This window comes from Telopea speciosissima, chromosome 1, assembly GCF_018873765.1.
Source record: "Telopea speciosissima isolate NSW1024214 ecotype Mountain lineage chromosome 1, Tspe_v1, whole genome shotgun sequence".
NCBI lineage: Eukaryota > Viridiplantae > Streptophyta > Magnoliopsida > Proteales > Proteaceae > Telopea > Telopea speciosissima.
In genome coordinates, this window is record NC_057916.1 from 22,840,909 (window position 1) to 22,852,221 (window position 11,313).

General features: G+C 40.1%; 2 protein-coding genes across 2 annotated transcripts; both read left to right on the top strand.

The window, feature by feature from the left end:
• On the top strand, positions 1 to 1,550 carry LOC122659506 (PAN domain-containing protein At5g03700-like). Its single transcript, XM_043854613.1, has one exon. It carries the CDS (start codon positions 37 to 39, stop codon positions 1,534 to 1,536), a length of 1,500 nt encoding a protein of 499 aa, XP_043710548.1. The 5' UTR covers positions 1 to 36; the 3' UTR covers positions 1,537 to 1,550.
• Positions 1,551 to 4,442: 2,892 nt separating this feature from the next.
• LOC122659630 (probable ribosome biogenesis protein RLP24) lies at positions 4,443 to 6,519 on the top strand. Its single transcript, XM_043854728.1, has 5 exons — positions 4,443 to 4,570; positions 4,945 to 5,055; positions 5,825 to 5,938; positions 6,064 to 6,200; positions 6,281 to 6,519. Exons 2-5 carry the CDS (start codon positions 4,975 to 4,977, stop codon positions 6,453 to 6,455), a joined length of 507 nt encoding a protein of 168 aa, XP_043710663.1. The 5' UTR covers positions 4,443 to 4,570; positions 4,945 to 4,974; the 3' UTR covers positions 6,456 to 6,519.
• The last annotated feature ends 4,794 nt before the right edge of the window (positions 6,520 to 11,313 follow it).

Genomic DNA, 11,313 nt, shown 5'->3' on the forward strand with positions numbered 1-11,313 from the left:
TCTGTTCAGTGTTCTAATCCCAATCTTCTGCCTCTAATGTCCACCATGGGAAGTACCACAGAGTCGACTGCTCGATCCCTTGGGTTTCTTCTTCTGCCGGCCTTTCTTCTCTATGTCGACCACTCATGGCTCTCAGTGGGAGCTACAACCCAAGAGCTGCTCATAGGCTTCACGGCCACTCCAGACCCACCTGTATCGTCCTTCCAACCCCTTCTCCACAACCCAAACGGAACTTTCTCTCTGGGTTTTCTCCGAAACGGAAGTTCCCAACTCGCTCTCGCTATTGTTCACGTCCCTTCTTCCGAACCTGTGTGGCTCGCGAACCCGACTCGTTGGGCGCGGTGGTCCAAATCCACTGTGCTCTTCTTCAACGGTAGTCTCGTCTTGTCTGATCCGCACACGGGGGTACTCTGGTCAACTCATACCGATGGTGAACGTCTTCTAATCCTCAACAGCGGAAACCTTCAGATACAGAAGCTAGATGGTTCAGGCTCAGTCGTCCTCTGGCAGAGTTTTGATTTCCCGTCCGACACGCTTCTGGAAAATCAGAATTTTACGATGAATGTGTCTCTGGTTTCGTCAAATGGCCTCTATTCTATGAGATTGGGAGACGATTTTATTGGATTGTATGTTGAGTTCAAAGCAGGTCTGGATCAGATTTACTGGAGACATAGAGCCCTGGAAGCAAAAGCAAGCATTGTCGACGGCAGACCAATTTATGCTCGAGTTAGCCCGAATGGGTTTCTGGGTATGTATCAAACGGAAGCAGCTCCCGTCGATGTACAATCTTTTAACACCTTTCATAGGCCAATTTCAGGTATCCGACGACTCAGGCTAGAATCAGATGGGAATCTCAGGGGTTATTATTGGTACGATTCGAAGTGGGTTTCCGATTTTCAAGCGATCGACAACGAGTGCGAGCTCCCGAATGCGTGCGGATCGTATGGTCTCTGCCTTCCGGGAGGAGATTGCAGGTGCCTGGATAACCGAACAGAGTATTCCTCCGGCGGCTGTTTTCCGCCAGAATCCGGCGATTTCTGCAAAGTAAGAGGCGAAGACTATGCGAGTGCGACTGAGTATTGGGTTCTGAGAAGGGCAGGCGTCGAGTTGCCTTACAAGGAGCTGATGGGGTTTGAAAAGATGGGATCTTTGGAGGAATGCGAGAGTTCTTGCAAGAGCAACTGCAGCTGTTGGGGATCTGTTTTCCACAACGTTTCTGGATTCTGCTACGCATTGAATTATCCGATAAGCACGTTGGTGAGTTTCGGAGACGCCAGCAAGATTGGGTATTTCAAGGTGAGAAGAATCGAGGAAGAGAAGACGAGAAGGGGAGTGCGTCTTGCAGATGGGATAGCTCTCTTGATTGGGACGGTTTTGATCTTCGTTGGGATTGCTGGGTTTGGGACTTACATGTGGATGAGAAGAAAGGAGCTAGAGCATGACATATTCATGGAGGAGCAGGATCTGTCACATGGTTCGTACAGGGAACTGCTGAGATCGTCGAGCTTTGGAGCAGTTGAGCTCTGCAAGAGATGACGAGAGACCCATCTAACATGCTAAACAACAATATTACGTGCAGTCCATGCCTTCTTGGCTGCTCAAGCCAGGGAAACTTGAACAAAAAGTAAATCTGTTTATTATTCTCCTCAACAAATTGGGAGATCATCATAGGAATTACAAGGAAGCATAATTGCATAATTGAATCATTGAATTTTGTTTACCTAAAATGAAATGCTAATTTGCATATAGTACTTGAAGTGCCGATAATCTCCATGACAAAGGTTCCATGCTTTTTCTAAATGAGCTTGTTAGTAGCAACAATTAGATGGCCTCTGCCCCATAGGATTAGGGGTTTTAAGTGTGGCAGACTGGCATGTCTTAAATTTACTAAGAGAGGCGTCCCAAGAGGGGAGGCCAAGGGTGGGCTGTACAGTGGTGGGACTGAAACCCAAGAAGGGGCGGTAGCAACTGGCACTGCAAATGTTACCAAGACCCAGTGCTTGCTACAACAAGACAGATACAAAACCAACTGAGCAAATCAGTTGTCCCCTATTTTCAGTTATTTATAGTACTCAAGAGTCATCTTTTATTTTAATAATTCTAAAATCCATTTACTATTCTTGATTTAAAATTGAATAAAGAAGATGATAGAGAAACAAGGGAATGGAAACGAGTGTCTCTCAAGTCTCAACCCCCACTAAACGTATAAAATGGCAATAACGAGCACAGTTTAGTTATATCTCTTTATTTGATTAATTTTTGGGGGAATTTCCTAGATCTATTAGATTAAAAAAAGATTTACAAAATCAGTAGGTGTAAATTATGTTTTATATTTATAAATTACTTGATTTAAAAAGATTTACCAAACCCCCATGTGAGTAAAAGAAGTTAAATGAATAACCCAAAATGCCCCCAACAACCTTCTCTCTCTCCTTTCTTCTCGGATGGAACCAACCACTCTCTTCTGCAACCAATCTCTTGATCCCCCTCCCCTGCATCCCGCCCCACCCTTCTCCTTGCAAACCCGCCCTGTACCACCACCTCCATTGCCAGCCACCCCTAAGATTTCATCTTCGTCTTCATCCTCATCTCCTTCTCCTTCTACTTAGAGTCTGCTTCTGCAACAGAGAAGACAAAATCAACTGCAGTACTGATCAGACCTTTAGTCTCTTCAAAGTCCCTTCATTTTAATTTCTAGAGCAAGCTAAGGTTTTGATGTTATCAGGAGAAAAGGCCAAGATTAGAAGAGAAAGGAAGGAAGAAATGAAGAGTGGAGAGAGAGAGAGAGAGAGGAGATAAAGATAGAGGAAGAAATGAAGAGTGGGAATTGATTGGTTTGTATGATAGCTAAGGAGCTGTGAATAAGAAGGAAGAAAAAAGTTAGTCTTCTCTCTCTCTCTTTCTCTCTCTCTCTCACACACACACAAGAGATACACAAGTGACAAGTCTGCTACAGAGGTATTTGGTTCGTCGGTGGCTCTTTCTCTTTTTTTTTTTTTTTTTTAATATAAAAGAGAAAAAAAATCAATTAAATAAAAACATATGTACATCATGATGAAGAGTAACGATAATTTATCAAGCATCACACACCTAACAGCCCTAATGGCAACAAAGATTAATTTATCACCTTTATATACAACAAAAACTTTAGTTGGAGCCATAGTATTAGTTAGATTTAAGAAAATATTTTACCAAAAAAAAAAAAAAATCTAAGAAAATATCAAAAAGTTCAAATGACCAAACTTTCTTCTTCCCCTGCATTAAGCATGTGCATAACTCCTTACCCAAACATAAAAAAGAAGAAGCATGTGCATATAGCTCAGCACTATCTATCCAAACTCCTATATTTGTTGAAGTTCGTCTTCTATGGCGTGATACAAACCCTGCATGATGTTTTCTAGCTTTTGATGCTAACATGTTTCCTAAACCACCACAACTCAAGGAAGTAAAGAAAAACTTGGAATGGAAGAGTAATACCGCAGTCCACTCACAGCATGAAGAAGATAAATCAACATATCCATCACATATAAGCATGTAAAGAGCTCTCATGTTCTATCAAAAAAAGAAGGTAATTTACACATATCACCCCTGAGGTTTGACGAAAGTATGATTTTATCCCCCAATTTTAGAAAATTCTGCGTATCCCCTGAGGTTTGCAAACAACAACAAATAGACCCATTCCTTCAGTTCATGACTAATTGTGTTAAAATTTTGATTTGAACTGATGAAATTGCCCTTGCCATTGGGTTTCAAAGCCATTTAAACCATTAAGGAGTTTAGGATTTCAAATTGGGAAAAAATCCCAAATCGGAATCCTTTTGTGCAATTGCAACTCGTCTTCCTCCCAATCGTGACATAAAACCTCCATGACCACGGCGTTGATCTCCTAATCAATCCACATTGTAAGAGAAAAGGAGAAAAAAAGGGAAGGGCCACCATTGTTAGATCTGATTGTTGGACTTGCAACTTCTCCAAGCGCTGTTCATTGGGGCAGCCCGCGCACCAGGAGACCCAAATCTTCCAAAAACACCCCAGAAAGTATAAACCTTGTCAAACATGCATCTTATGTGGAGAAAATGGAGTCTGGGTTGTATAAATGTATAGGAAAATAGTTTTCTGCATGGGAGTGTGGCCTACACCAGCACTACTTTGTGTCTATCTCTCTCCTCCTTAAAACAAGGGGGTAGATGCGTCTTTTCACATGGGGAGGAGAGAGAGACTCATGGGAGTGCTGGCGTAGGCCACACTCCCGGGCAAATAACTTTTTCCCAAATGTATAATATACCCTAGGCTTTTTGAACCGTTGCTCTAATCTTCATTGCTTCTCTGCTCTCGCCGTCTAGCGTCGTGTAACAGGTACCTATATACTGGCCCCACAATTGATCGATCAAGTACTTTTACAAAACTGCCCCTTAGATGCCTTTTAAGGCATTCAAGGGGAAAGAGGTATCGCTCATAAGTTAGGGTAATCGAACGGAGAAGTCACTCGAAGCGGAGGTCTCGAGCTCCTCGGCTTCCTTCACGTTTCGACCTAAAGCTCAGAGTCTGAGACACTAGCTCCTCCATTGATGTAAGTCTGCCTCTCTCTCTCTCTCTCCCCCTCCCCACATCATATCCAGCGTTAGTTTGGCTTTGTTGAATGATTACTTTCAGTGGTTGATCTGTTACTTTTAGACGGAACTTCCTCTCAGTTCTCTCTTCTGAAGTTCCAAATTCGAACTACTCAATATGAGATTTTAATCTTAAAAAATCGAATATCAAATTATTCATTTATTACCTTAAGATGCCCAGTCCTAACCCAACTTGAATATTACACAAAGTGCTCGCTTATTCAGTAGCTGGAGATATTACACAGAGCGTTTTTAGGAGAAATTAGAATAACTTCTCCACTTTAATTTTATGGTCTTTCTTTGGTTGATATTCTTCTTATTTTCCCCTATGCAGAGAGGCAAATTGATCCTTCCCTAGCATAAAATGAGATTAGAGAAGTGTTGGTTCTGTTCGTCCACTATTTATCCCGGGCATGGTATGCAGTTTGTACGCAATGATGCAAAGGTACAATTGTTCTCTTTTATTCCCTTTTTGTTTGATTTTCTTTGCAAGGCTTACCTACATAATTGGGTGGCCATTTGTTGTCTAAGTTTTGTAAGGAGTTAAAAAACCAGAGTATACTTTCCAAGTTAGTGCGAGTGACAATTTACAATAATAATAATTAATGAGTAAACTGATAACATTTCATTATTACATAACAAAAGGGTCACCTCCCACTGTTCTCTTGAATAGTTTTCTAATCTCGTATTAGTCACTCCCCTCACCTGATAAGATATAGTGTTGGGCATTAGTTGATGAACCAAATGGTCAGACTGCTGGACCAGTAAGCCCTTAATTTGAAGTGGTGAAGATCAAAATCTTCCTCACCTTCTGATTTAGGATGATCCCAAAATTCAGCCCGGGAACCTAATAAGCTTTGAAAGTAAAGCAAAAACTGAAAACCACTCCAAAAAGTATGAACCACTTTGAATTTTTGTGATTTTTTTTCTCCAAAAAATGCTGTGACAGATAGGTTTTGATTTATGGCTCTTGGAACAAAACTAAAGTTTTGTCAAATTTGAGTGAAGTTTGTGACACAATATATGTGCTGTTAGCACAACATCATTTGCAGTTTCTACTGTCAGATTTTTTGCAAATACACAGTCAGTTATCAAACAGTAAGAAATTAGAACAATGAATTTGAACAGTGTGTGTTTGTGACCATATATGCAAGCTTGGAGCTGCATTACTTTTGGGTGATGCTACCAGGTCCTGACTAGCATATTCTCTGCAGATTTTTAGGTTTTGTAGGTCTAAATGTCATAAGAACTTCAAGATGAAACGTAATCCTCGCAAAGTTAAATGGACAAAAGCATACAGAAGGTTGCATGGAAAGGATATGACACAGGTAAATAAGTTTTCTTTATTAATTATTTCTTGATTCTTAAAATGAGGTGCTAGATTTGTTCTCTCCCTTCTCTGTATATTTATCTTTTCCTTTTTTTTATTTTTTATTTTTAATGAATGATGAAGGATTCAACCTTCGAGTTTGAGAGGAAACGAAACAGGCCAGAGAGATATGACAGGAATGTCACAGAGAACACACTGAAGGCCATTAAGAAGATCGATAAAGTTAGAGTAGATAGGGAAGCCAGACACCATGCATTGAGGTTTGTTCCCTTGTCATTGGTATTCAGTTATATGCCTGATAAGGAATTTGATGTTAACTGGTGTTCCAAACTGTTGGCAGGAGGAAGGGAAAGAAGGCCAAAGAGCAGAAGGAAGCAGCAAAGGAGTTGGAGCAGAGCATCCACATGGTCAAGGCTCCCGCTGCACTTCAACAGGAACCTTCTCTTACTCTTCCGAAGATCAAAGTCAGTGTTTCCCATCAACAGGCAGAGGAGAATCGCCCTATGGAAGAGTGACAATAATGACATTTGAATTGGTTGAGCTAAAACAAAGATTATCTGTAAGGTTGTTTTGGGTTTTTAAGTATTACCTGTAGAACTAAACATTTTTTCAGTTTCCCCTTAATTGATTGGATAGTTCCAATTGATGAGTTTTCAAGTTTTACCTGTAGGACCAAACTTTTTCCAATTTCTCCTCAATGGATTATAGAGTGCTAATTTTTCTTTTTATGTGGTGTTGAGGGGGAGGGGGAGGGGGAGGGGAAGGGGAAGGGGTAGGGCTTGGGTTGTTTGTTTATCATTACTATAACAGATGATGGACTAACCTGTTTATCATAGACCAACTTTGCAATTAAAAGTTCTTTAATGGACATAATTACTTCATTCTTCAACCAAAACATTTTACTGAAGCTCTATTTGGATAGTTATGAAGTGAACAGAAGTAAAATAATACTTTCACTGATAAAGTGGAGTTAAGTGAAACGAAAAAGAGATGTAAAAGAAAATTTCAATAGGGTATTTGGTTGGGAGTAAATTTATTTGAATTGGTATAAAAAACATGTCAAAACCACAATATTGAGAAAGTAGAAGTGGCAAAATATTTACTTCTATTTCTGTATAAAAATATTTCATTTGAAATCTGCAGATTTTTTGCTTTCTGCAGTTTTTAACTGGAAAAAGGTTGGACATGGAAGATATGTGGGGCCTCCAAAAATTTGCTTTCCTACTAGTCACAGAAAACATGGTAACAGACCTCTGATAACCAAGTTGGACCGATAACCTGATATAGAGTCTATTGCTGAACTACAATGTCATTGTCTCATTGTTAATATGGCTAACAAGATGAAACTCTTGATCTTCATCCAATTTCAGAAATCCCTTTAGTTACACCCGACCTTTCTTTGGTACATGTTTTGTTGTATACACCTTCCCTGAAATCATCCTTGATATGGCTCTTCTTCCTCTGAAAAAGGCAACTAAATACATTTCAGCTGTGTTTGGTATGCATTCTCCGAATAGATTCTGGGTCTGGAACAGATTCTTAAATCCAATTCTTCTTGCTTCAGAATGCGTTCCAGATCCAGAATCTGTCCCGAGATTGCATAACAGCCTTCAAATATTTTTTGGAGCCAAATAGTCTATAAGTATCACCATGTTGGGATCCTCAACATGAATTTTGAGGCTCCCCAAACCCCATAGGAGGAAAACCAAAGAAGTGAACCCAGCTTTTTGCTAGTTATAGATATGGTATCATTGAATGGAATCCTAGAAAACACTTCATGTCTAGCTCGCGATAGTGAATATCAATCCCGATAAAAGACAGCATAATAACTTTGTTCTTGAATTAAGCAGGACCATTCAATAACTAAGAAACTAGTTCTTAACAAGAGTTTAGCAGCACCTTGACTTCCCCAACACTCCAGTGCACCATTAAAGCATTAGAATATCAAATATTATGATGCACCAAAAAAGGTAAGTAAATACGCTCAGTATCCTCTAGGCCAATTCTCAAGCATCCCAATTTCTTATACGAAGACCTCTCTTCTTAGTTAAATATACAGTTTTGAATGAGAGAACGCAGAACCTTCATCAACGTTCCCTTCCTCCTCTTTAGCAGGCTCGGGCAATGTGTAAGGACAAATATGGTGGGCATAAAGTAGGTTTATTTTTTTTTTGTGATGTGGGGCATAAAGTAGGTTGGTATGCTTAAGCAACAGATTTGAGCAGGGTGATGCAACCTGTTAAATGTAGGCTATTGAATTTCCATGACTCATTACAAAAAAAATATATATATTTCCATGACTGCACCTGATAAGGTAACCGACAGGTAATGTAAATTTTTGATCTTCCAAACGGAAAGGGATTCCCTGGGAAGTTGTCCTTTTTCAAGGTGCAGCCTACATTTTGTTCTCTCCTAATTCATTGATCCAAAAGAAGGGGGAAAAAAACCCAGCATTCCTATCTCTTTGCTTTTCTAAAGGTAATACTACAACTTTGTAATAAACTTAACTTCATGTCCTAAGGCAGAACAGAAAATTATAAGAAAAAGGAGTTACCAAATTATGTTTTAGATTAGACACTTCATCTGCAACTCAACTCGACTAAGCTTTTCCCAGCACACCCCATCTACTCTTGTTCTACAAAAGAAGAAGCAAACATTTTTTACAAGTAACAAGAGCAGGAGAACCCACTTTGACCCGTGTACTGCTGTTGAGTTTGTTGGATGTTGCAGAAAGACTACATGACCAAGTCTGCTCCACAAGGGGGAGCATGGTGTACAAGTGGTTTCAGTTTTAGTAACGGTAAAACACTGCTACAAATACTCTGAGTACTTGTGATTGAAGTGTTCAATTTATTACACATTTTGTGTCTTCATGCATCCAACCCACCTCACCCTTTCTGTTGCTGGGTTGTGAGGTTCACTCCTTGCTGCAAAGACAAATATAAAGTCTAACTCCCTAACCACCCATAGAAGAGTTCTTATGAGTTTATGGGAATGCCATCCCTTTGGTATTCTTCATTGAAGTCTCTTGCCAATAGCTATCTGCTATTTAGTTCAGCACTCTTTAAAAGGGGTGAAGCGTGCATGCTCACTGGAACACCATTTCCAATATCAAAGTCATTAATTAAGTCAGAAGGCCCAGAAGGATGGGTAGCCAACCAAATTCAGATTCTCAATCAATGCCTCGGAAAGCTATTAAAGATCAACCAAATGAAGTAGTGTTAATGAACTTGAGACAACTAACTCTCTGTGTAACCAAATTGCGTAGACAACATTCAACTTCATACGCAAACCAGATATTTCGCATCATCTAATTCACAGTTCTTGTAATGCCCCTTCAAGTAATCTAAGTTGCAATTGAATTGAAAGCAGACTATCAACTTGCATTGTAGTGAGAGTTAACATAAAGTAAGGAACTAATTCAGTGAGTTGGTCTCCCATACTCCTCTAGTATTTTTTGTCAAGATTCTACTGATCCTACACTACTATATCAACAAACCATATCCCATTAAAACTTTTTCCGCCCACAGCCAATACAAGCGTTGTATTTGAGCACTTCATATAAAACTACAATCTTACAGTGCTAGAGGGAGATAACATACATGCAGTTTGTACCTTATTGTCCACTAACCAGTCCCATGAGATTCTTGGCATCCATCAGCGCTAGTGCTCCTGGCGTCCGTCTCTAGAGCTTCGGTTAGTTACCCTTCTCCGCAAAAAAAAATGCCATCCTTCAATGGTTTTTTTTGTTTGTTCAGGTGTACATGATGTGGCCCATCAAGCTCAACATTGCCTGATAATTTACTAAGCATTCAGGTAGCTTCTTACCTATATTTGAAAATCAAATTATGTGAAGAAATCAGCCTTCTGCTTCTGCTCATTCATGGACCTTATCTTCTTCCTCTTATTTATTATTATTATTTTTTGGGTGAATCTTCTTCCTCTTATTGAGTACCATACAAACTGGTTCCTGCTATCATGATCTACCTGAATTTTAGAGGATTGTGTGTGACAAACTGTTCATATCTCGAGAAATGATGCTCTGGCAATTTCATTGGAGGTTCTTTAAATAAAATGGAGTAGCGAAGCAGGATTCACTAAGCGGACCTCAGTTAATCATGGATTAAGGCTTGGGACACCAGAATTTTAACCCAATTCGTTCACAACCATATAACTTGAGCTACACGCAGAACAAGGACCTGAATTCAGTTTCCATATACAACATAATAGAGAAACCAAGGAACTAAGCATCGTAATGTGTGAGGAGATGTTCGTCTTCAATTGGGTGGTTGGATACTAACTTAAACAGAGTTTCAACAATCTTATCATATTAAACACATAGAGCTAACAAACAAACAGTTTGAGGACAAGGAAATTTACAAGTCCTGAAAAGAATTCCTCATTACCGGTTCTGGAATTACATGAATGGGATATCATATAACCTAAGAAAAAAGAAAAAAAAGAACTTTTGTACACAGGAAACAGTAAAACACTAATCAGAATCATTCGGTATATTGAATTTTCGAAACTGAAGCAATTTACGAATAAAAAGAAACACAGCAAAGATGTAAAGAAAGGGGCCCTCAGAGAAGGGTTATAAGGATGAAGAGGAGGAGCGCAGCGATGAATGAGTACTTAACAGCTGCTACCAAGATAGCGAGGGAGATAAAGAAGAGCTGCCAGAGGACTTGAACGCTTGCCCAAGTGAGGAGGCCCGTCAGTCCCACGGCCAAGATGTTCTCCGGGTCTGGATCCAGCAGATCCCTCCATCTGAAATTCAAAGTGGGCCGTTCACTGTTTCTTGAATTTCCCTGACCGTTGAACCCATTATCTCTTTCCTCTGATTCTGGTTCTTTGCTCAGCCCATTACCATTCTCAGCGAAAACTACAAATCTTCTGAGTCTTTCTGACTTCCGAGTTAGGGTTCTGGTAAGGAAGTAAGGAATGGTTCCCGAAGTTCTAAAAATGGCAGGTCTTGGTACCGAAATCGATAAGACCGGTTGAAGAAATACTGTGCCATCAGAAATCCCCAACATGTCTCTTCCAACGAGTTCGGATTTCAGTTCAGAGACTTCACAGAAAACCGAGTGGAAGGACGACCGCAACCGCTTAAACCTAATTCTAAGAACTACTCGCACTGATGAGCGTGGCCACCACGCATGACTGTGATCTCATTATAAGTGGGACCCCCTTCATGAATTCGATCGCAACCGTGCGTGGCCTTGACAAGGACGCCACGTGGCTTTTATCTAGAGGGAAACGTTCAAGCTGACTTGTGTCTTCGTCCTCTCGACGACGAGAACCAACGGTTACCATACGAAGAAAGGATATGAAAGAAACTACCAATCAAAACACTTTCTATAAAACCCGCGA